General features: G+C 44.0%; 1 protein-coding gene across 4 annotated transcripts in view; it reads right to left on the bottom strand.

The window, feature by feature from the left end:
- The window catches only part of PLPP4 (phospholipid phosphatase 4), a 102,774-nt gene that overhangs the window by 31,294 nt on the left and 44,580 nt on the right, over nt 1–26,900 (bottom strand). Inside the window, exon 5 of one of the 4 annotated variants that reach the window (XM_019642906.1) lies at nt 25,921–26,045. The exons of the other annotated variants lie outside the window; for them this stretch is intronic. Within the exon in view, the coding sequence (XP_019498451.1) occupies nt 25,921–26,045 (125 nt within the window). The remainder of the gene's footprint in view (nt 1–25,920; nt 26,046–26,900) is intronic. 4 annotated transcript variants of the gene reach the window in all.

The raw sequence follows: 26,900 nt of genomic DNA, 5'->3' as shown, positions 1-26,900 counted from the left end.
GGCATTTGTATGACGACAGTGATTTGTTTAACCAGAAAACAGAAGCAATGCTCCTCGAGAAAAAAAAAAACAACAACGAAGGAAGCCTACCGCACACCGCCTCATTATTCAAGCGCAATGAACTCCAGCTAATACTTAATTACAAGAGGCGTTTGGAGGCTTGAGGAGAATGGTAGAATGAGACATGGCAATCTCCTGAGGCACTTGATGGATTTCTCAGATTACAAAATCCAAGCTGCTGAGAATTCTGAAAACATTGATTTAGCAAGAGAGAGCCCAGGGAGCTCTCAAGGCTTGTATGGGCGTAAATACAGAATAAATAAAACTGGCCAGCTTGCCTGTTACTGATCTTACAGTAGAACATATTTCAAGCTTCACTGCTATGTTACTCTTCTAATGTAGCTATTTCTTCAGGGTGAAAAGACAGTCCTCTTATTTTTCTCTTATTCCCTGCAACACACACCTGGGACTCTGTGCTACTTGTTACGATGTTTTGCATGATTTGCACAGGTTCAGACATACACCAAGTCAGGTACTTGGATGATGGGCTTTCTTTGAACATTATTAGCAATGAAACAGGCCCCACAAACATGAACATACAATCAAATGCTCTTGTTACAAAGTTTTCGAAGAAGGAAATAAGCTACTTCAGTCACCAATCATCAAATGGACATTTCTTCACTGACTCCATCTTTGTCTAAATATAAGATGGATATTTACACAAAGTAGCACAGGAAGTGAATCCTAGCTTCACTGCTCGCAAGCTGTGTGACTTCAGGCAAGATGCTGAACCCTGTGGGTCTCACCTGCAAAATGGGATTAATAAGAATATCTTACTCATAGAGGTTTCCTGAGGATTAAATACAACAACGCATGTTGAACATTTGGTGCACGCCCAGAATATAGTAAATGCTCAATAAACTATATTAAACTATATTAGCTGTATATAGTCAGTACAAAGCCTCTATGCTAGTTCAATATACTCAGTGGGAAACCAAGCTTTCTCTGTGTCCCTTCCATTACAAATGGTAAGTTTAAATTGTATATTCATGCCCACACCATTTCACAGCCTGCCCATGAAACCTGAATACACCCTGCATCTCTCTATACACAGATGCTTACCAGAGGTGTTCTATTCCCACCGGGGTTTCCAACATGAGAAAGAGAACAATTATTCCCCAAGACACAAAGAACCCTTCCCTTTGTGATTAAAACTTACTTCCAGGTATCTCTGCAAAAACATGGATAACAGGGAAGGTGCCAGAGACCTGATGCCAGTGAAATAACCTGACTTGTTTAAAAACAAATTTTTTTTTAAAGGCTTAAAGAAGAAACTAGAATTCTGGATGTTAGAGATGGAAACATCTGATATCATTCTCGGGCAATATTCTTAGCGTGGAGTGTGCAATCTCCTAACGGCACTCACCATTTTGCTGAGGCCGGGAGGGGGGATGGAGTAGGTCGTACAAGCCACTAGTCTGCAAAAAACGATAAATCAAGGGATAGTGACACATACAATTTTGTCTCAAGGTTTACAGAGCTAGTTACTCCCCTGGAGGAATCCCTCCTTTATTGTCTTGACTTCTTTACTAGACCAGAGCTCTCTGGGGACAGGTGCTGTCTTATTCACCTGAGAAACCTCAACACTTAATTTAGTGCCTGGAACCCTGGATGCAATCAATACATGTCTGTTGGGTGAATGAGAGGCCAAATAACCTGCTCAAGGACACTGCTAGAAGTGAGAGATACTCAAAATTGCATGCATTCATTCATTCATTCATTCAAATAGGCAGGAACTAAGCTAGTCAGGCCTCCCAAGTTCCACAGCCTTTCTGCTTTGCACAAGGACCTTCTCCGGGGGTCTTCATTTTAGTAGGGCATTCGCCAAAGCTGCACCTGAGAACTTTTAAGCTTAACAGGCTGAGCAACAGTGGGCTGGCTGTTCTGGGGCTTTGGTAACTGAACAACTAAACTAAAAAAGCACCAATGCCAACCTGGCCAGGAGCCCCTGGTCCTGTCCACAGTCTTCCTGGATGACTTGGGTGACAGAGACTGAAAAGTGAGGTGCCACATAAAGTCCTTGGGATGCTGACAAGAAGTCAAGGTTCTTTTTATCTAAGCGGTTACATGGTCCCTGGGCACAATGCAAGGAAAACGTAAAATGTGATTTACTAAAGAAGAGCCAGTTGGGGCCAAAAGCAGAAGTTCTTCCATGGAGCCACATTTTGCCTTTTCTTCTTTAGGGGACAAAAGAAGTGCTTTGCTATTTGGAGTCTGCTTGTTTTTGGTGTTTTGGGTTTCTTTCTCCCTTACTGGAACTATTCTCCATTCCCTTCCACCTCCACTCCCCAAATTTGACACTCAGTTTAACGAACAGCTCTGGGAGAGGGTCAGCATTTCCCAAAACTTCCTAAAGGCAGGTTTGGGGGCAGGCCGGCAGAACTGGCGGCCATGGATCTTTGAGGGCTCGGTGCTGGGGACACCCAGGGAATGAATGGCCCAGTCTGGGTCGCAACTCAGGCCGCTGCACTGGTCTTCTCAGACCTGTCTTTTCACCTCTCTGTGAGTCTCCAGAAATCTCAGGCAACCACAGGCATCAGGAGATGCCAGGTACATGGAACCCAGGTTACTCTCATGGATGGGCCATCTCACTGACAGCAAAAGTTGCTTAGAGTGAATCTACTCAAAGCAGAGAGCAACATTTCACATGAAATAGTGATAAGTTTTTACTGCGATTCCAACTTAAAAATTAAACTAGAGCTTTTGAAAATAAGCTTATTTTATCTTCTATGTAACACAACATGGGTTGCAATCGCAACTAAGCTGATTTTTAAAATAAAGAATAAGTCCGTTTTGATTTTTTTCACATCATCTTGAAAATAAAAGTGTGCCGCAACACACTTTTCCCTCAAAATCACCAAGAGAACCTTTTTATTTTTTTACAGAAATAATAGTAGTGTTTTCCAGTTTTCCTCAATTTCATCTCATAGTCCTTTGCTATTCAAATCAGTCTCTTCTGAAGCAACTCTCCCGGCCTTTTCCTAGTGGATATGCTCCTTTTCAGCTGTGAACCGGTCTGTGTACATCACTTTCATTGACTTCATGAAATCCTGCATTTTTACTTTATCATTACCTTGCAATGTGTTTGCATTGTACTGCCATATGAAAACACCCAATCATCAGTGAGAATTGAGCGAGGATGAGAAATGTCCACCAGGGGCTTGAGATTTCCATTAGATGCTTGAGAGCAGGTTTCTTTTAGAGGTGGTTGATTCTTTCCTATGTATTTCCTTCCACGGCACACCGACTTGAGCTCCCCCGTGCAATCTCATTACTGCAAAGCATCAGATAACAATCACTTAGGTGATGAGCGCCCCAATGTCCACGTCCCCCTCTAATGCAGCAGAGCTGCCGATTCTGTGTCCGTCATGAGAAGAGAATTTGAGTGGCAGCGTCCTAGCTCCCCATCATGGCAGCTTTCAAAGACTTCTGCCTGCATCGACTCCATCAGCGCCAGATCGTGGTGGCCCACCTCCTTGAGGAGATCTGCCAACCAGCCTACGCTTGTCTAGTCACTGATGCACACCTACAATTTGGGAGAAATGAGGCTCAGAGGTGAAAACAGGTTTGTGCTCGGCAATGCCAAACTAGGTCATGGATTCAGGCGGCTCAGTTTAAAAAAAAAAAAAAAAGCAGCAGCAGCAGTAGCAACCACTTGTCAAGTCAGCCAAAACAGTCCATCTGGCCCAGCAAGCTAGGCTGCTTTCCTGGGAATGAACACAGGAGTATGTGCATGTGGGATGCAGGCAATGAGGAAGTTCCAGAGACTTCCCCAAACACTCTTGGATGGCCAGTAATGATAGAATGAGATGGACAATGACAACACCATGCAATCAAATCGGATTCCAACATTCTACCCAGAGGAGGGATGATAATGGAGGGCCCTGATTTTGGCTTCAGCGTTTCATTCATTAGATAATGAAGCTGCGATTCAGCACAAGGTCCTCTAACTATCGGTGGCCAAATATCTGAGTTTAGAGAAAGATGACTTTATCCTCTATGATAATACAAGTTCTTGGCAATGAATAAAAATCTGACCTGCAAGGATTTAGAAAAATAGGTGTACTTCACAAGACACACACACACATTTTCCCAAAACAACTAACCATCAACATCACCAACTGGGGCTATAATGCTGAGAACCCTAGTATGAAGCTATTATTTCAACCAATATTTATTCAGTTCCTGCTACATGCTGGTAACAACTCAGCTAGGTATTCTGCTCAGCTAGGACAATGAGATAGACTTGGGTCTTGTCCATATGGAATCAAGAGATAAAAAATAATTACAAACCGTGAAGAATGTTTGGAAAGGAGCAAATTAGGCTTTCGGAAGAGAGAATGGTTGATGGGACCTGAAGAGGCTTCCCTTTATATAAAGCTGAAATATGAGAAGGAGCTGGATAGGCCACGAGCATTAGAAAGAGCGTCCATTGTAGAGAACCAGTGGAACCCCTGAAGAGGGGGAGCTGGGTAGAATCAGGAACTGTCAGAAGGTCAGTGTGCTTGGGGCAGAGCATGGCTGGACATGAGGCCAGAGGATTGGGCAGGGGCTAGATTATTGCAGGGACTTGTGGAACATGGAAAGTCACGTGAATTTTATCCTAAGAGTTGGATTATTTTAAAATCTTTTTTCTTTTTTAATTGGGGAACACTGTGTTTTTCCAGGACCCATCAGCTCCAAGTCAAGTAGGTGTTTCAATCTAGTTGGGAGGGCACAGTTCACTGGCCCATGTGGGAATCCAACCGGCAACCTTGGTGTTATGAGCACTGCGCTCTAACCAACTGAGCTAACCGGCTGCCCTCTAAGAGTTGGATTTTTATCCTGAGACCTGTCAAGAGAAGAGTAGCAGCAAATCAACTGATTGCTGAGTGAATGGCCCGGAGACGAGCAGAAGAGGAAGAAGGAAGGCTGAATAAGAGCCCATTGGTCTGAAGCACTATTTCCATGGACAACAACTATTTTACTTCCTTTTCTTGTCTAAGTGCACTGATTGGACCACCAGCACAATTGTCAATAGATACAGCAAGGATGGACCTCCTTTTATGATGTTCCCAATCAGAAGGGGAAAGTAGTCAGCCTTTCACCATGAAGTGTGAAGTTAGCAGTAGGTTTTTCAAAGCTGTCTTTTATCAAACTGAGAAAGTTCCACTTTATTCCTGGTTTAGCATGAACGGGTGTTACTTTTTCTACATCTAATGACATGATATGATTTTCTCCAGTATTTTGTTAATTTGGTGAATTGCAATGATTGATTTTCAGTTTTTAAATCAACTTTGCAATCCTGGGATAAGTTTCAAATTCCTCTTTATGTATTTCTGAACTTAACTTTTAATTTGTTAGCAAATTTGGGGTCTATGTTCACAAGATAGAATGGCCTATAAAGTTTCTTCTCTGCACTGCCTTTGTCAGATGTTGTTATCAGGGTTATTCTATAACCTTATTTATACAGTCTTACAGAACCAATTGGGAAGTGTTCCCTTGTCCTCTATTTTTTTGAAAGTTTTGTAAAAGTAGGATTGATATTACTTCTTCCTTAAGTGTTTGATGGGAGATACCAGTGAAACCATCTGAACCTGGAGATTTCTTTCTATAAAGTTTTTAAATTACAAATTAGGTCTCTGTTTCTTCTTAATCAGTTTTGGTGAGCAGTGGTTTGCAAAGCATTTGACCATTCTACATACACTGTTGAATTTATTGTCATAAAATTGCTCAAAATATCCCCTTATTGTCCTTTTAGTGCATTCAAGATCTTTAGGTGTAGCTTTTCTTTCTTTCCTGATATTGGTAATTGGTGTGTTCTCTCTATTTTCCCTTGATCAGTCTTGCTAGGAGTTTATCAATTTTATTAATCTTAAAAAGCAACAAAAAAGGCAAGTTTAGTACCAGTTTCTCCCTTCTGGCTGGAAGTCCTTCAACGAAAAGTTCTGGTACTCCAAACCATTGTCAACATCTAAATCAATCAACTCCCCAATCATCTGGGCCCATATGTACTCATTATCCTGAGGAAATTCAACAGCACGTGGCTAAAACAGACGAAAAAAAATTAGTGTATTTTGAAAGTTCAATGATAGAATCCTCACATTAATATTATGAAACATTGTTATATCCATTTGGTAGATGAGAAAACCAAAGCTTAGAGAAATTAAGCAATTACCAAAGTGAAAAAAAGCTACTTTGGATTCACACTCATGCCATTCTGGTTCCCACATGTATGAACTTCCTCCTCAATCATAAAGTTCCCACGAGCAAACGATTCAGGGTCACATCACCAGCACTTGCGTAGCCTGCCTTTGGAAGGTATCATGAAACTGGGCTACATGCAGCTGGGAAAAGGAACGTAAGAAGAAAAGACAGACCTCATTTTTTTCACATCGCCAAGAAGGGCCACCTGCTGAATAAAATGCTATCGTTAATGGAAGTCACACAAAGCAACACTTTGGCAAAGTCTAAACGAATGTAGCTCTTTTTGGACTTCCTGATCATCATTCTCCTACTGGGTTTCTTCTCCAGATTACAATTGTTTACCTCAAAAAATATAAATTTTTCACTTCTACTTCAAAAGTTATGACGAATGGGGATGGAAAATGTCACTTGTGAGCTTATGATATGCTATATGTTTGATCAAAATAATAGGATTTGTTTATTTAATAATAGGTCCTCACAGAGTTATGCTTTGCCCTCTAATTTCTAGATATTTCTTTGAAAGGCACTTATTTTCTCTTAGTCAAGAAATACTAGGGTTTGGGCCGGCAGAGTGGCGCAATGGTTAAGAACTGGCCTGGGACACCAGAGGGCCCCGGTTCGGATCCCACATATGAGGGTCAGTGACACTGCCCTCTACAGCTAAGATGAACAACAGCTCAACCTGGAGCTGGGCTGCCATGAGTCGCCTGCGACGGCATAGGCTGCAGCCCCTGTGGCAGTGGGTTGCCATGAGCTACCGTATGTAGCCAGCAGCCAGCATGAGCGGCCAGCAGCCAGCATGAGCGGCCAGCAGCCGCCGTGAGCGGCCGTCCAGAAGCCGGCGACTGATCTGCCTCTCCCGGGAAGAGCGCAATGATGGTGCCAACTTGGGCCAGTGAAGCGACGTCCTCCACAACTAGACTGAAGAACAAAATGACAGTAACTTGTCTGTTCCCCTTTCCCCAATTCCCCAATAAAAATCCCATACCCCAATTCCCCAATAAAAATCTTAAAAAAAAAAAAAAGAAATACTAGGGTTTAACTAAACACTAATTTTAGTTCTTGTTCTTGTTGTGTGCCTTATTTTAGGAAATATAGAAAAATAATTTTCTTTTCCATTATCTTTGCTCATCACTCTTAAAGATTAAAAAAAAAAGGACATCATTTTAGGAAAAGAACATGCTGCCCAGTGTCCCTGAACTCTAATAAAATACTGGACATACATGTTAGACCTACTTCTTGTGAAATTCTGTTATTCATTTCACCTGTTACTCATTGTGTATAATAAATGTAATGCTAAAAGTCATAGAACTGTGCTTGTTCTTCTTTACATTTGACTTTACAACAAGCAATATATTTCTCATATGTTCTCTAGCATTGCCCATACAACCACTCTGTAAGAGAAATGAGGTAGATGATACAGGGAAGTGAATGTGGATCTTTATAATCGCAGAAGGCTACCGGGAATTGTTGGACATGTGAGTCCAGTCTTTGAAAGATGGGTAGGTAGGGCACACATTTTCTCACACTATTCTGTGCCAGGCAGGGTGGACTGGAGCGGAGGATCTGGAGGGCATGTCCTAGAAGGGAAGAAAACAAGTCCCAGGCTAGGGCAGAGTCTAAGGGGTCTTGAAGCTGATAGGTTGGAAGGGTATGTGCCAGAGACAAGAGGAACATCCTCTCAAACTGGGTAGGAGTGTGTGATGGTTCATTTTATGTGTCAACTTGACTGGAGCACAGAGGGCCCAAATATTAGGCTCATCCTTATTTCTGGGTGTGTGTGTGAGGTTGTTTCTGGATTAGGATTTGAATTGGTAGACTGAGTAAAGCAGATGGGCCTCCCCAAGGTGGTGGGCATCACCCAGTCTATTGAGGGCCTGAATAGAACAGGAAGATGGAGGGAGAATCTGCTCCCTCTCTCTCTCTGCCTGATAGGATGGCTGGGACACAGGTCTTCTCCTGTCCTTAGACTGAGACTCACACCAGTGACAATCCTGTTGGGCAGACTTTTGGACAGACTGGAATTACACCGCCAGCTGTCCTGGGTCTCCAGTTTGCAGACAGCGGATCTCGGGCTTCTCAGCCACCATAATCATGTGAATCAATTCCTTACAATACATCCCATTACATATGCACTATTGGTTCTATTTTTCTAGAGAGCCCTGACACGTACAGAGAGAAAATTCAAATTGGTTCAAGCATGGTTTGGGAGAATCCCCAGGTTGGAATCCCCAGTGAATTACTAAAGAAACTGCTGGGTGACTGTGAGTGACATGGCTACATTCTCAAACTGATGCCCCAGAGGAGCGTTTCGGGCCCCTGATGCCACCCTGGCTGAGAGAACTGAAGAGGAAGTATGTAGCGGGCACTTGGGGGTCAGGGGGAGGTACAGAATCCAGGCCAATGTTTCATTCTCAAGGGAGGGTTTAAATACAAAACTGGGGGACACCCAAGCCCTCATCCAACCCACCTTTACGCTGCGCTGCTCCTTCCAGGGCAGAGTGAGGGAAAGAAACAAATCCCAGGGGACCTCATGGGCCTCACAGGTCTGGCTCTTCCCACCACTGGAACTGGCAGCGGGTCACAGGCCAGCCACACAGCCAGTGGTGAGGGTGCCAGGGTCCCCTGGGCTCCACCCCTCCTCTGCCTCAGCGAAGACAGTGCTGCCTGAACAGGAAGGATCTAAAAGTGCTGGTGCTGAACACATGGACTCTAGTTGCCTGGGTGCTCCTGGGGCCTCCTGGCTTCTGGGACCCAGTGACGTTACTCACTCAGCTTGTGGCAGGCAGGTCTCAGGTGCTAGTGGGTCCTGTTGCTCCTCCTCACAGCTCTCCCCACCAAGGTAGCCCAGCCCTGCCGCCCACATCCACACCTGCCCAGTGCCCTGCGATGGCTGCAAGCTGTCACCAGTTAATTTCTCAGCAGCAGTGGAGGAATGAGAGTGTGGGACGGAGGCGTGAAAGGCACTGAGCATACTTTACAAAGTCACTTTTTCCTGAGGTTTACACTGTTCCCCATGTTGGGTCCCAGTGTCCCAACAGCACTTTCCATTCTGGGGCAGGCGGCAGGCTCCTCTGTGACAGGCTTACACCGCCACTCCTGAGCTGTTCCAAACCCTGTCACTCACAAACAGGCTGAAGGAGGCTCCGGAAACAACGGCTCCCAGGTGCCCCAGTTTTCATGACCTCCGTCCTCGCTGTACCCAGAGGTTCCCTTTGCGTCTCTAGCAATTGCCTCCATAAATGATGTTCTTCACTTAAAGAACTGGCTGTTAATTCTGTCCTTCGCCACATCCAATGGGCAATACGATGGAGGAAATGGCACGTAATGACTTCCGACCCCACTGTTTAAGGTCAGGTTGTGACTCTGGCAGTTTGTGGCTGGGCCCGCGCTGGCCGACACACCGGCTGACCTCACGCTGAGTATCCTTGTCTCTGTGACCTCTGTAGGTGTGGGTGTGACCATAACCAACACTCGTGGAAATGACGCTCTAGCAGGACATGAAGTTCTCAGCCTGAGACGGGCAGGCAAGAGCCATGCTGCGTCCAGAGGCCTCGCTCAAGAGGCGGCTCTATGCAGCACACACGTTCCAAGAATGATCCCTGTGGCATGCTGTGATTCTTAAATGCACAGCAAGCCACGATCGGAGAAATATTTTTTTCAATTTTTTTACTTTTGTTTTGAGTAATTGTCAGACCCTGAGTTTCTAAAGTGTATACATTTGTACTTAGAATCCAATTAATACCATAAGTTTAAGCATGAAAAACCAAGACAAAAGGAATATGTAGACTGAATATATTGTACAACTCTCATAGCAAAACACACAGCATGAAGTCAAGATGATTAAGAATGCAATAATTAAACACATACCTTTCCACAGGGAAATAAACTTGACAAGTTTGTGACACATTTGTAGCCTGCTGTCTCAGTGAGTTAGAAACAAACGCATTCAAATAGATACCTGTCTATTCACATAGATACCTGTCTATTCAAATAGGTACCTGTCTATTTAAATACATACCTGTCTATATGACAAATTTCGTTTCACTCTTTCCCTTCCATCTGCCAAAGGGAACAGAGACCAGACTTTTTTTTATCTTTCCAGGGGTCAGAGTTCAAGGGGGAACAAATGATCTCATTTAATTCCCCCCCACACACACACCTTGAAAGGTGGGATTAGAACTCCTGTTTACAGATGAGTAAAACTGAGATGCAAAGCCATGAAGCAACAGCTCATCATCACGAAGTAACGGAGCCAGGCCCAACTCAGGTCTACCTGAGCCTGAAAATAATTCTTCTGTCGCTATCATATCAGTATAGAAATGTTCTTGGTTACAAAACCATTTATTTATGGAGAGCAATCTAATGACTAGAAAAGCAAATATATCATTTTAGACCCAAGCTAGCTATTAAAATGGCATCCTTTTGACATTCAGCAATATGTAGTTATGAACATATGGAGAAAGAAGAAACAAATGAATGTTCATGGTATTTAGGCCAGAAATCCATAAGTCATAAAATGATCTACATGCCCTGGTCCTCTCCATCACCAGCTGCCTCTGCTTATATAAGAGACACACCACTTAATTATTATGTATTATGCATTTTTCCTACTAGTCTATGTCAAGATTGTAATTAAATGGCTATTTGTTTAATGTCCATTGGCTGTCCATCAGGGCTGCCAAGAACGGTTGTTCAGAATGCTAACTGCCCAAGGGTGCCCAGCTGACAAGGAGGCCTGCACCCTGCTCCCCCCTGCCCTGTGCCTGGGGTTGCATCTGCTGGAGGGAGAGGGCCTTTTACTACTTGGCATTGCGCACTACCTGGACTCACGGTGGTCCTGACCTGTGAACTCTGCTAGGGCTGGGAGCATGTCTGACTTATTCACCACGGACTCATCCCGTACCGTGCACAGATAAATATGTGTTCAATAAATGACCGCATCACTACAGAAATAAGGGGATGGATACTTTTTAAAGCATTTACAAAGTATTGGAAGATTTTACCTAAGACATTGTGAAAGGCCGAATTGTGAATAAGCGGCAACAGCTCACTTGTCTTAGCAGCTAAGACAAGTAACAGGAGGAGACAACCCCTGGGTTCATAGGACGAAACCACGGAGAGACACGGGCTCCCTCGCTCTAGCCATTGTCAGCAAGTGCCAGTCACACTTCTTCTTTTCCAGAAGGGGGTACTTTTGAAAGAAAATGAATACAACCTTGTTTTATTTGTAGGGAGAGGTAAATAACACCCAGGCCAAAATATTCGCGCATTTGACCAAAAGGGCATATTAGTGAAGGACAAAGAAATGAGCCACATTTTTCATGAGGTTACTAACCACTGTGGGATGTGGACAGGCTCCGCTCGAGGCTCTCAACAATATCAAGTTTCACCCAGCATCTGGTTAGTACGTGAACTATTGTATAAGGAAAGCAAGGGCTGGCCTGCCTCGCGCCTCCCTCCCTCGCTTCCTCTCTTTCTGATGAAAAAGTATACATTTCATCATGACCCAGAAAACTAAGGGAGATAATCCCATAGAGAGAACAACCTGTGGCCTGAAGTTGAATCCATTTATTGGTGAAAATAAGCATCGAAAGATTCCTGAAGAACTTTTAACTTCTGAACATGTCTATTAAAAAAAAAAAAGACGCAAATGTCAAAGCTCTGGAATAAAGAAGCTTGTCTGTCTCTTCCCATAAGGCCCCAGTCTCAGGTCCCACCCAGGCTTCCAGGCAAAAAGGACCCTAACGGCGCCATTCAGCATGCACGAAGCACCTACTATGTGCCTGCACAGTGCAAGGGGCTTTGCACCCTGATTCCTTTCAATTCTCATCACAACATCTTTGGTAGGTATTTTTAAACTTCTTATAAAGCTGATGAAACTGAGGCTGAAAGAGGCCAAGTATTCCATAACCAAAACTTTGTTATGAAACCCTATGCCACCCATATCCCTTCATCTTCTTAAAGGGAAAGAGAAGACCAGACAGTTAAAGGGTTTGCCATTAGATTATACTGCTAATTAGCAGGAGAACTGACCCCATTATCCTAACAGCTCAGGTCTCTCGCTTACTCTAAGCAAGGGAAGGTGTGGGGGGTTCTGAGAACTCTGAACTTGGGGTCCTGATCACATAATGAATATTTATAAGATAAATGTAGTTTTAGTTAAGTCTTTATTCAATAAAGCCAATGGATTTAGTGCAATAAATATTTTAGGGCACCCACAATGAGTCATCTGCAGTGCTGGGCTGGGAACACATCAGCCCTGGGGATAGGCAGGTTCCCATCCTCGTGGAGCTGAGGGCTAATGGCAGAAGCAGATGGAGAAACAAGTAAACAACTAGGGTGAGTACGGACTCGACGAAGTGCCATGACAAGAATGACGGGAGGCAAATTCGGGGCATTCAGGATGCTTCTTTAATAAGGCCACACTTAGGCTGAAGTTCAAAGAATAAGCAGGATTAGCCGTGGGCATGTCTTAGCTTGAGTTCCCTTGGGATGAGGTCCTGCGATGGATTCAAGTGCAAGTAGCTCATAAGGAAGATGATGTCAGGCAACACCAGTAGGGGAGTGAGACACGGACGGGATGCTTGTAACATCAAGCAAGTCACCACCGCGGGCAGCACAAGCTCAGTTCCACTGGGGAATTCTGGGGGACAGTGTGAAATACATCTCAGACTTGTCCCACCCAAGGGGCAAGGAAGGTGGGGAATTGTACACCAACCCCCATTAATCACTGGCTGAGAGCTGCTCTAGGGGACGGGTAAGCCTTCATTCACCACACCTCCATCTGCTATGAGCACAGGTAGAGTGGGCTGTGGCAGCCACAGGAAACCCTCAGAGAGAGAAGCATGTGCTGATTGTTGGAAATTGGACTGGTGTGCATGACACAGCAAGTGCTGAAGGAATACAGGTGGGGTGCTGACAGGACTTGAGAAGTATGAGAGAAGGGCAAGTTCAACAGCCAAGGAAAGAAAGAACAGCTCATGTTGAGGGAGCTGTCAGGAGCTGGGCTCTGAAATCGAGAGTCTGGGTTCTAAAGTCACATGATCTGGGGAGACAGGCCAGGTCTGTGATATGCCGGTGGTGTGAAGTTGGGGCAAATTATTATTCTCCCTGGGCCTCAGTCTCCTCATCTGGACAAGAGGACGAATAATAGTACCAACCTCCCAGGTATGTTGTGAGGATTAAATGGGGTGAAGCCCTTTAAAGCCTTTAACACAGACCTTGGCACATTTCCTGTGTTCAATAAATGATCGCCATTTGCATAATCATCAAAAGGACAAGAAGGCTGTAGCATAGAAAGCAAGGGGTTTGGGGGGAAAGGACATGAGGTTGAAGAGGGATCAAGGGCCAGACAGAGCATGCGAGGCCTGAGGACTATGCTAAAGAGACGGATTATCCTTTCGGTAGACTGGAAGCCACCAAGGAGCGTGGTGCTGTGGAGTGTGCTGATATCATCATTCCAGAATGTCATCCTCTTCAAAGGCTTGAAATGCTTTTTCTGCTTCTATATCCCCAGCGCCAAATCCACTGCTGGCATAGGAGGGAGGTGCTATTTAGCACTAATTAGCAGACTCCAGAGGCTGATGGAAGGGAAGAAGCATTGGTCTGAATCATCCAAAGACGGCACAGACTTGGCTGTTTCATTCTCCTTCGGCAGACTTAACTTTCTAATTAGGTTGGCTCCGGCTAACATGAAAATGACTTTGCATTTTCCAAGTAGATGCCAAAAGAGGTGGGAGAGGCAGCCCCCAGACCTACTGGGAGGCATAAGTTTGCTGTGGAGGCCCCCATGGGAATAACTTATATATGTTTATGAGTTCTATCCAAAAGGGAAAAGAAAAGCCACACTGGTTCTAAGGATATACATACGAATCTGAGAAAACACAAAGAAAGGGCCTGGTGGTTCTGAACCCGAAAGGTCATGTTTCAATGGCAGGGCCCCAGCAGAGGATGGACACCCACTCAGGACTGGGACAATTTCCAGGGAAGGGGATTATGTAACATTGTTGTCTCATGACTGACTGACTGGTGGATTGATTTCGTTCCTTCTATCCATATATCAATCCATTCACCTCACCATATCCCAAGAGATGTCCATTACAGAGGACATGTGGTAATTTGAATTTCTAGTTTTTAGAATATATCTCTCATCTTGAATCATCTTTGGGCCCAAATTGGAAGACTGAATTAAAAGCCAATGGTTTGAAACAGTGCTAAAAGAAACCCACATAACACAGCTGTCTAACCAACAATTCATTTATAATTCAAGTCTATTTCATTGCCAAGGGCCAAAAACAAGGTCTCCACTATGAAAATGTTTCACAATTGATGGACCCATGGGCCTTGCATCCACAAGAAGTCATTACATGAAATAGGAAGAGATAAAATGAGCAGAGGACATTTCATAGTAATAAAAGGGCCAACACATCAAGGATACATAACAAACATAAATGTGTATATGCCTATATAGAGAGCTCCAAAGTATGTGAGGTAAAGCAGTGCAGAACTAAAAGGAGAAACAGACAAATCTATAATCGTAGTTAACAACGATCAAGCCCTAGTATCATTTATTGAACGGAACAACAAGACAAAAAGAAAAAAAAATCAAGGATCAAAAATTTCTGAATGACACCATCTTAATTTCATTGACATATATGGAATGGCACTCCCACAAATGCAGGATTCACTTTCAGGTCTGCCTGGAACACCCACCAAGATGAAGTATACACTAGGCAATAAAACAAATCTCTATAAATTTCAAAAGACTGAAATTTTGTGTAGCATGGTTTCTATTCACAAATAAAACTCAATTAAAAATGTATACCATTAAGATAGCCAGAAAGACTTAAATATTTGAAAAGTAAAAAACCCTCTTCTAAATAACCCACAAATCAAAGAGGATAGCACAAGGAAAGGTAGAAAATATTTTGAACATAATATCAATAAAGATACAATACATCAAATTGTGTGGGGTACAGCTAAAGCAGGGTGTAGGAGAAATTTATATCTTTAAATGCTTATTTCCAACTTAAGAAGCTACAGAATTATGAGTAAATTAAATACCAATTAAAAACGATGAGTAATACAGATAAGAGCCAAAATCAATGAAGTAGAATAGAGACAAAAGTTGTTTTTTGAAAAAAAGGTTAGTAAAACTGATACATCCCAAATAAAATTAATCAAGAAAAAAAAGAAAACACACATTCCTATAACAGAAATGGAAGAGGGGCTATCACTACTGATGTTACAAACATCAAAAAGTCAATACGGAGATATTATGAACAACTTTATACTCATAAAATTCAACAAACTAGATAAAATATACACACTGATTTAAAAACACAATCTATCAAAACTGGGGAATTCTGCTACTCAAGTGGTAATGTGGGGAGCTATGTGGACCCACTCCCAAGGAAAACTGGGGAAAATTATTCTTTAAAAATGTTTTTAAGTCTCCAGAAATGGTCCTAAGAGCATACAGCAAATGAAGAAACATTTATTGAAGAAAATATACTAACTTCAGTAAGAAGAGTGACAGTCTGTGGTGTATGAACCCTCCCCCCTACCCCACCCCAGCTTACCATGATGGAAAAACTCCATTCCAGGGGGATGCAACCCAGAACAGAGGGCTTCCTCCCTCTTTCCCCTGCTCCCAGAAAGGGCAGTGGTATCTTCCTGGGAGGGGCAGGCTGTCAGGATTTCTCATCTCCCAAGAAGACCAATGGCTACTGTGCTCCCTATCTGCAATACCCAGGTCCTAAGGCATGGGTGTCGTTCAAAGAGAACCTGCCACTGTCCCTGACCCCAGCTCCAAAGACCTATAATCACCAAAATAACCTTGAGAAAAAGAAAACAAAGATGAAGAACTCAAAACTGTCTGACTTCAAAACCTACCTTAAAGCTAGAGTAATCAACAGAATGTGGTTCTGGCATAAGGGTAGGCATGTAGATTAATAAATGCAGAAAGAGACCCGCACTTATACCGTCTATTAATTTTTGCAAAGGCACAAAACCTATTTGATGGTGAAAGGAAAGTCTCTTGAATAAATGGTGCTGGAAAAAAGTGGAGTAACAGATTTAATCAAAATTTAAAACTACTGCTCATCAAAAAACACCACTAAGAAAATAAATAGGCGAGCCACTGATGGGAGAAAATATTCACAAAACATTTATTTGACAAAATATAAGGAAGCTCCACCAATTAATTAACCATATTATAAATAGGCGAAAAAATTTAATGGGCAAAGAACTGGACACTGCACCAAGGAAGACATGTAAACAGCCAATATGCAAATGAAAGTGTACACAATATCATTAGTCATCGGGAAATGCAAATTAAAACTACAATGAGACACCACTTGCACACCCACCGAAATGAGTAAACCTAAAGAGATTGCAAACACCAAATGTAGGTGAAGATACGTAGTACCTGGAATTTTCACACATTGCCCGTGGGAATGGACACCAACCTGAGCATTGTGTAAAAATCTTTGGCAGTTTCTTCTAATGTTAAACATAGACCTGACTTTTTACCCAGCAAAGCCGCTCATTAATATTTAGCCAAGCTAAATGACAACGCAGTCCACTAAAAGACTTGCACACAAATATTTATAGCAGCTTTACTGACAACTGAAAAAAACTGGAAACAATCCAAATGCTTATCAAAAGGAGAATGAATAAACAATTTGTGGAATGTTCATGACCATGAAGTACACTTCAGCAATAAAACAGAATCCATTACTGACTGTACTCCTAAGAACACGAAGAACTTCAGGACAGTACACTGAATAAAAGCTGCCAGGCACAAAAAGAACACTGTATGATTCCATTTATATGAAGTTTCAAAACAGGTAAAATGAAAGTTAAAAACAAAACCCTGTATGGCGGCTGTCTGGAGGGGATGAAGACTGACTGGAAATGGGCACAGAGGAACTTTCTGGGGTAACGGAAGTATGCTACATTGTGATAATAATATGGGTTACATGGTGTGTGCATTTGTCAGAACTGAATGGCAACGATTTATGCATGTCAATGTAAATTTTACCTTAAAACGCTAAAATAACCAAAAAAAAATCATCGTTATAAAATGGCGGTAGGAAATGGGCAGTGAAAAACAGGAAGCAAGAATGGCAGAATACTGAACCCGGAGTTTGGATAGTCACTAGATTTCTGATTTATTTTATATATGTCTGAAATTTTTTTGTAACAAAAAGTTTAAAAAGACAGAAATGAAAAGGCATTCGGCTTTAATTATAACCTTTAATCTAGTCCTGATCTTTTTTTCCCATAGAAATCAAGTAGTGAGCCAGGTCTTTGAGGGAGAGTGTTTTGATTAATTAAACAGTATGCATTTCTAAAAAGATTCTATTTACAGACCAAGAACTTGGAGAGTGGGCGAATTTAATATATGCGTGATCAACTTTGCCTACCTATTTGCCTAATTACCCTAGAAGAGGGTTTCTCAGCCAGGAAGCTATTGACATTTTGGACCGGATACTTCTGTGTTGTGGGGACTGTCCTATGCACCATAGGATGTTTAGCAGCATCCCTGGCCTCTACCTACTAGATGCCAGTAGCAAACCCCCTCAACTTGTGGCAACGAAAAATGTCTCTGGACATTGTTAAGTGTCCCCTAGGGTGGGGGTGGGGGGTAAAATTGCCCAGTTGAGAACTACCAGCACGCCAAAACATGAATTCTCAACCAGGACAATATCGCCCTCAAGGAGATGAGAACTAGTTCTTGGGGAGATGAGAAAATCTCCAAAGGGCCACAGGACACAGATACACAGTATATCTGCGGCATGAACATTTCATGGTAGAGATGAGCAATTAGGGAAGAGTCTAAAAAAGGACGAGGGGGTGATAAGGAGAGAAAGTTGGAGAAACACCGTCCTGCAAAGAGGTATGATGCTAGTTAAAGCAATCAATTCCTCCAGGGGGTTGGCAACCCCAAAACAAGCCTTTCCAATGTTCTGGAGCGTCTCCATTTGGATGAGGAAGATGTGGCAGAATTAGTTCAGGTGCTTTCCAGAGCCTCTGAAATTGTCCGGGAAGCGTGTGACATAGGATGATACAAACTTAGGAGAAAAGCTCTGAGGGGCTCTTGCCATGACAATGAACCTGGGAGCTTTTGTCACTAAGTTATAAGAGAAACCACACAAGTTGAGCTGACATCAGACAACTGACCACCAGTTTGTCCTGGCTGACCTGACCCTTTGACCTAAGCAGCCCATGCCATTTTATACCATTTTTTTAATGTACAATTTTTAAATATTTACACACACACACACACACACACACACACACACACACACTCACACACACTCATGAATACATCACCGTGGACAAGATCATAAACATAGCCATCATTCCAATCGTTTCCTTGGAAACTTTTTTTATGCTCCTACATTACCAAGGCAACCACCAATCACCTTTTTAAAAAAATTATTAAATTTATTGGAGTGACACTGGTTAATAAAATTACATAGGTTTAAAGTGTACATATTTCTATCATACATCATCTATATATCGCATTGTGTGTTCACTACCCAGAGTCAAATAGCCTTCTGTCACCCTATCTTTGACTCCTTTACCCTTTTTCTATCTCTCCCTCACCCCCCCTTTCCCTCTGGTAACCACCAATCTGTGCCTGCATTTGTGAGTTTTTGTTTGTCTTATTTGTTTATGGCTTTCAATTTTATACCATTTTTAAAAGAAGAAGAAGAAGGTGGCATTTTTAAGCTTTCCATCTACCAGCAACTTCCCTGGACAGCAATTTCATTTCATTAAGTGATGCCAAATAAACGGATCCTGCCATCTCCTCTGCTCTCCTGTTTCCTGTTTCTTTATGCAAAAGCCTGCCTCGCCACTCTAAGAGCAAGCCGGTTTATAATACTGACTATCCATGCTCGATGGAGTTAAGCCTGCCTAGTTAGCTTAGATGATACTTGATGATAATTTCTCAGTCCACAGTTAGAACCCATTTGGATTCATTCAGCAAAAAAAAACCACCTCCCAGACACTCGGCTTGCAAAGACCCTTCAGTGTATGTACTCCAGTCTCAAGGACTCTGTCATCAAAGTAATGCTAAGGATATACGAGAACCTTCTAACATATGGTATCTCTGCAACTAAGGTATTTCTGATTTTAAAATTATAGGGAAGGAAAGAAACAACTATGTGATGGCTACTTTTATGTGTCAACTTGGCTTGGCCATGGTGTCCAGCTGTTTGGTCAACACCAGTCTAACTTTTACTGCAAAGGTCTATTTCAGATGTAGAAGCATTTACAATCAGTTGATTTTAAGTAAAGGAGCTCACCCTCCATCATGTGGGTGGGCTTCATCCAATCAGTTGAAGGCTTCAGCAAAGACTGAGGTTTCCCAAATGAGGAATTCTACCTCAAGACTGCAGCATAGGAAGCCTGCTGGACTCTGCAGTCTGAGGTCTGCCCTGAAGATTTCGGACTTAAGACGGCAACATCAACTCCTACCTGGTAAGTTTCCAGCCTGCTGGCTGACCTATAGATTTCAGATTTGCCAAACCACACAATCATGTGCGCCAATTCCTTAAAATCCCCACCCTCCAACTCTCTCTCCAACACACACACACACACACACACCCAATAGTTCTGTTTCTCTGGCGAACCCTGACTAATGCAAACAGGAACACGCATTCTATCTTAAATAGAAGCACCTCAACTGCAAACCACAAGGTATCAAGATGGGAAGCACATGGCAGAGCGACATGACTCAGAGCCAAGGAAGGAGAAGCCTACGTGCCTGCAGAGGGTGGTACCCATGAGAACCGCTCATTCACCAGGCAGGACCCTGCAAAGCTTTGAACTGGAGGTACCAGGTGCTGCAGGGGGCAGGGTGAGACACAGGCTGGAAACAGAAAAGTGGATGGAAAGTCCCTATAAAGAGCAGTTAAACTCTCCAGGTCCCCACCCCATCCTGCAAACCAGGAAACTGCCACTTACCTGACTCTTGAAGAAGTTATAAGGTTTAACCAGCTGAGGCTCCATGCTTGGAAAGCAGGCAAGTGGAAAACAGGGCTGAGCAACCAGACTAAAAGCAGGGGGACTAAGGGAACGTCTGCAAATTGACCTGCAAGAAACCCAAGCCCCTTCTGCACAACTGCCAGAATGCCAGGCTCATGTATACTCCTCCTATGGAATCAAACAGCCTCCAAGTAAAGGCTAGATGCTAATACTCAGAGCCAATCAGTGCAAACGCAGCTCATTCTCTGATCACCCTTCAGTGAAGCCCAACTAATAAGCTCCTCCCACTTAGATTCAGTGGTGTCATTTTAAATAAGAACATACAGCTGAAGATCTCCAGCTATTTGGTGATCTAACAAAAGCTAGATACGAAAACACATAAATAAACAGAAGGTGGGGAACAGATGACACCTGCAAACAAAGGGAGGAAACATATTGTACCCATGAAAAAAAAGAACAGGATTTTTTTTAAAATAAGAGTTCAGGAAAGAGCTGCTGGAAATAGTAAATATAAAAGTTATAATACAATTCAATAGAAGCACTGGTAAATAAAATTTTAAAAGTCTCCTGGGAAGATGAACAAAAAAGACAAAGAGCTAGACAATAGGAAATCAAATAAAAAAGATAAGATCAACCCAGGAGTTTCAACATCTGCCCAATACAGGATCCAGGGAAAAGAAACAGAACATAGAGAGGAGATACATGAAGTTCTAGATGAAAAGGACCCACTGGGGGACCAGAACAACACAGGAAAAAAAACCCAGTAAGGCACATCGTGAAACTTCACATAACCAGAGATACTGAAAGGATCCTAAGAGGGTTCAGTGACAGAAAGAGAAAAACAAAACAAAGGGGAAAAGTGCCATCAGACTTCTCTCAAAAGCACTGTAAACTAGAATCCTGTACAGAAACGATTTTCCATCTAGGAGTCTACAGCAGCTGAAGAACAGAATGAAGACAGTTTAAACATAAATATCTCGGAACATGTAGCTTGTATGTACTCTCCTGGGAGAGCACAGGAGAAAGCGTTTTTCCTCCCGGAGGCTGTCCCCTGTCCCTTGTCCCCTGATGGGAATTCTCACCTCCTCAACCCCAGAGCACTGCATTGAAGCACCTGGGACCTGCCTTTTCCCAAAAAGGACACAGGCCATGTCTGACCATCCTGTACCCTCCCCAAGTGCTAGCCCCCGTACCTACAAAACAGGAAGTGCTCAAGAAGTCTCCTACACCATCGGTAGCCAGATACACCTTTACAATTCTTGTCTGTCATTTAAAAAATATATCCCACAAGCACGAATTGTCCTATAAACTCCCCCTTTCTATACTGCAATGGACTTGCTTAAAAATGAAGCATCTATGTGCACAGTTCAAGTGCACTGGTCTTGCTTTAGTAATGTTCTTTGATTACTGTAATTTTTTAGAGTTTTAGGTTCAGGGCAAAATTAAGACGGTAAAGAGATTGCCCCATCCCTCCTGCCCCCACACATTCATAGCCCTCCTCCTGATCAGCACCCTCCGACATTTGTTACAATCGATGAACCTGCACTGATACTTCATAATCACACCAAGTCCCCAGTTCACTTTAGGGGGTCGCTCTTGGCGTTGTACATTCTGTGGGTTTGGAGAAAAGCATAATGACAGGTGCCCATAATTATAGGACCGTACGGATGTATTTTCACTGCCCTAAAAATCCTCTGTGCCCTGTCTATTCATCCCGCCCGCCCACCCCACCCCATGAAGTTATACGCTTTTAAATACTATTTGGAGCATGTTTCCAGTTTTGTGGGCCATGCCTCTTTTTTCAACTACTCAACTCTGCCATTACAAAGTGAAAGCGTTCACAGACAAAATGTCAATGAATGGACCAATAAAACTGTATTTACAAAAACAGGCAGCCACTAGATTTGGCTGTCTTTTGCCAACCCCTGGACAACAGTATTGCTTTATTCAATTCCACCATTTTTATAGGAAAGAAGTTTCCTAATAGCTTGACTGGCATTAATAATTTGGTGGGGTTTATTTTCTATTTTTCCGTCTGAAATTCATCTTCTTTCTGGAAGGTGAGTCAATATGCATTAAAAGCTGAGATTATGTGATGAAAGACTATTTGCTTTTCAGAACATCCTTGCTGTAAAGCTACATTACCTTTCTCCACTTTTAATTCTAAACTTCCAGAAAATTGTCTGAAGGAAATCCCTCGCTCTTTGAAACTGCGGTCTCTGCTTTAGCCATCAAGGGTGGCTCAGGCCACCTTACAGAACAAGTCCCCTGAGATGGCTGCCATGGGACGCGTGGCTCGGGGCCAGCTGGCCATGTGAGCACTTCAGGGGAGTGCGGTTTTGGTAGATTACGAACAAGATCTTTTGCTTTGAAAAAAATCAACGTTTGTTCTTAAGTTCAAAGAAAACCAGTTGCTCTGCAGGGCGACATGTGGACAGGACTGCCTTCCAGTCTCCAGTCATCTGTAAGCAGAGCAAAGCACGCCCATGTTTACCCAGCATGGGGAATTCGTCTTACGAGACCCCTCAGTCCAGAACGCCTGTGTCTACTCACTCAAGTGCACCCTACAAAACTGACTTACTGACAGAAGAGCGTGTGCACAAAATGGGAGTCCATTTAGGTCACCCCTCTGAGGTCTACCAGCTCCTCTGAGGAGCAAAGAGTCAACCACTGCGAGGCTTCCCAGTCACTCAGAAAGGACCCAGAAAACAGCACTGATGGTTTTTCTAAATGGACATGGCAGCTCCCTGCAAGGCGATCACTGACCAATCATAAGAGAGAGAAAGAGCAGATGGAAATAGCACCATGGCAGCCTAGAAGCGGGTAGGATGTTGTGTCTGCCAAGTAGTAACAATTTGTAACATTTTAAGTAGCATCTTAAGCTAAAGATAGTAATAGCCTCTGTCAAAAAGCTTGTCTAGCATGGATGGGACATCAGCCATGCATTGACAAGGCAGCTGGCAGGCAGCCCTGTGAGAAAAAGCATTTAATACAGAGGGTGTGCATCTAAAAGAAATGTGTTGGGGGGGGGCCCTGCCCTCTAATTTCTGGGGTCCAGCAGTCTTCCAGCTTGAGTTATTCACATGAATGCTATTTCCTTCCCAAGTTCAAATGCAACAGTAGATACGAAATTGTGCTCCAGTCCTCAGTCAACTATTCAAAAGCCATAGGTTTTCACTTCTTACTGCCTCTAATTTTTACTTAAGGTTTTGCCATGGGGTTTCACTGCTTACTGCTTCTAATTTTTGAAGCCCCTTAAAGCTCAGCACCAAGTCTTTGGGGGACAGAACGTGTCCTAAAACAACAGAGACCCTGAGTGACCCCGCAAGGACAGAGATGGAAGGCAGGTGGGAGTGGAGCCCAGGTGGCTGCTATCCCAGGGACCGCCACGCAATGCCAGCATGGGAAGCCCTGGCGATATGGAGAAATGACTCAACACAGCAGGCAGTCCTCCAGCTGGCACCTACGACTCCTCCCAAACAGACACTCACTTAAAATGTGACTTCAGGGAGGAGAAAGAGGGAGGGATGGTTCCAAATAGATGTTCCGCCTCAAGTTATAGGGATAACTGAAGGCCAGAAGAACCTCAAAGCCTACACCTTTGTGCATCGCCTGCATGCCCCTTGCCACATTCGCCTCAGAAGGCATTTTCAAGAAGCACACGCAGAATAACATGTTTCTCTCAACCTCCCCGACGACCCTAAAGCCGAACCCTTTCCACTAACCGCAAAGTGTTCCATCTACATTTGTTCTCTCATAGTTCTGGAGGCCGGAAGTCCAACCAAGGTGTCAGCAGGGCCATGCTCCCTCTGAAGGCTTAGGTTCTTCCTGCCTCTTCCAGCGCCTGGTGGCAGGTACCTCTCGACCTGTAGCTGCATCACGTCAATCTCTGCCTCCATCGTCATGAGGCCTCCTTCCCTTTGTGTGTCTCAGGCATTCCTCTGCCCTTCTCTTATAAGGACACCTGTCGTGGGATTTAGGGCCCACTCTAAATCCAGCAGGATGTCATCTTGAGAACCTAAACTGAGTTACATCTGCAGAGACCCTTTTTCCAAATCAGATCACGTTCACAGGTCCTGTGGGCTGGGACTTGGACATATCTTCTGGGGTGTCCCTATTCAGCCCACCATAGTCTCCAAGAAACCGAGAAGAAAATAAGTTATTTATTTAAATGAACGTGAAATGTGAATACATCACTGTATTTAATCACCAAAAGCCCCAAGACACTGTCGTGGTGGAGGCTGGTGTGAGGGTCAGCTAAGTGTCCTTGGGTGAGTCCCTGAGGCTGTCTGAGCCTCAACGTCCCTGTGTGTAAAATGGGACCGCTGGACTCGGCAGGGCTGTCATGCAGGTTGACGGCCACTCACTTAGAGTGCCTGCCACCCTGATATCTTGTGGACAAACCCTAGTCTCCAATGGCTGTGAGCAGACTGTGCAACGGCCACTCGGCAAGAAAGGGCATTCAGTTATTCCGTGGCCCTGCCATGATCAGGGTGTGTCTCAGGAACTTAGAATAAAACAGAAAAGACTCAGGTAACAGGCTGCCAAAGGTAAATAATGATCAGTCCCGGGGCGATCGGGGGCTTTGGACCACGACAGCTGCCTGTCCTCTCCCAAGAGGTCATCTGTAGCCATGGTTCTCCAATTATCCCAGAATCAGCTAAATATACAGTCTGCCAAAGCCTGTGGACCCCCGGGACATGAACTCTGTCTTTTTTATCTTTGTGTCCCCAGCACCTGGCACAGTGCCTGGCACCAAAGTCATTCCATAAACACTGATGGGATGAATGAAGACATCAGCCAGGGTACTCTGGAAACCTCAGCTCTGGTACTAAACAGAATGTGGATAACTACTGCTTATTTAAAGCACTATACTAAGTACTTTACATTTAGTGAGTGGATTAAGTAAGATAATGCACCTACCCATTTTGGCATGGCAGACGCTCCAGAAATGCCAGTGATGATTATCACTTAGTTTAACCCTCACCCCAAGCAATTAACAGAGACATTGTCATGTCACAGCAGAAACTGAGGCACAGACAGGTTAAGTCATAGCGCTAGCACCTGGCAGAGCCAGGACTGGTCCCACTTCAAAGACCATTCTTTCCACGACACCGTGTTGCACATGACTCATATTATTTACTCTTTATCTCAAGGCCAGTCCCAGCTTGAATATCTATAATCAGATTACATACTGGGTGCGTGTGTGTATGTATATGTACATATGTGTACATACATATGCTATATTTTGGTACACAGACACACACACACACACAGACACACACACACACACACACACAACACCATCATTGAAGGAATAAGCTAGAGTGAACACTGAGCTGAAAAGAAGAGGTCCCCGGGAGCATGGCAAATTCCTTTGCACGGCCAAGTTCCTGAACTGTACGGCCACGGGGCAAAGTGTCACATGTTACACAGTGCCGAGCTCACAAGGGCAACACGTACAGTGCTTTGTAAACTCCAGAGCCTCGTTCGCAGGCTTATTATTTCCAGTTGAAGATTTTTGTCTAAGCCAACCGCTACTACAGTGAAGAAGAATGAACTGTGCCCAACACTCATGCACCAACACTTTCCCTACCACCTAAACTCCCGAAGAAAGTGATCACAAAGCACGACCGGGGAATTCAAGAGTGTCCCGGCCAGTGAACTTACAGGAGGAATGGATGCTGGGGAAGCTTTTGCGGCCCTCGGACACCAGATCGGGGTCACCTGTGCAGTGCATTTCCGAGTTCATCACTCCATCTGGAAAGCAGCGGTAAAAGAAATCGGGGCGAGGTCTACAAAAGACACCATGGACATTTTCAATATACAATGCTGCCATCACAAACGGATCCCGAGCTGACCCCGCCACTCCCTGCTGCCCCAGCTCCCATACTTTAAAGTTAACGACGTACGGGAGGCACCCAAGCCCAGCACCGGCGGAGCAAAGGCAGCTCCTGCCCCCCCCTATGGTTCCGCCGCTCAGAAGCTGCTTCCCGGATCTAAGGCTCCAGCTGCTCGTGGCCCTTTACCTTGAACTTGGATGGCCATGTGCCCTTTCTCAGGTTGCAGGTCTCAGTTAACCTCACTGAGAGGACCCAAAGACCTGCTCCACTGACACACAGTCACCCAGTGTCGTGGGAGAGAGACCTCTACAGGGGAGTGGGGTTGAGTGAACCTTTACTGAGCCCTGTTGGGTACCAGACACAGTGCTAAGCCCTGTACCAGTGTCCTGTCATATGATTCTCATGACAACCCCAAGGCAGACCCTGGGATCGTCTTCATTTTACAGGTGCCAAAATGAAACCTTAAAAAGACTACACTTCTGCCTCAGGTCACACACAGCCAGCAGGTGGCAAAGACCAGCTCTGAACCCCAGCAGCGGGATTCTTGCACCTCTACACTTCACCTGGTGCTTTTCTGCCTCACTCAAGTGAGGATTCTCATATAGGTGTGTGATGGCCGGTCACATCAATTCAACTAATATTTGCTCAATGCCTACCATAGGCAAGGCTTTGCTACCACTGTGAACACGGTGGTGGGGGGGGCCTTTTCTGCACATACTGGGTCATGGTTCTCACACACTGACGCAATGGTCCTCCCAGCTCTAGGATCTAGGCCCAATAACAATCTATCAATGTCTATAAATATCA

Source organism: Hipposideros armiger, unplaced genomic scaffold (genome assembly GCF_001890085.2).
Source record: "Hipposideros armiger isolate ML-2016 unplaced genomic scaffold, ASM189008v1 scaffold_74, whole genome shotgun sequence".
Lineage (NCBI taxonomy): Eukaryota > Metazoa > Chordata > Mammalia > Chiroptera > Hipposideridae > Hipposideros > Hipposideros armiger.
Note: the sequence above shows the minus strand (reverse complement) of the source record. Positions and strands in the feature narration are given on the sequence as shown.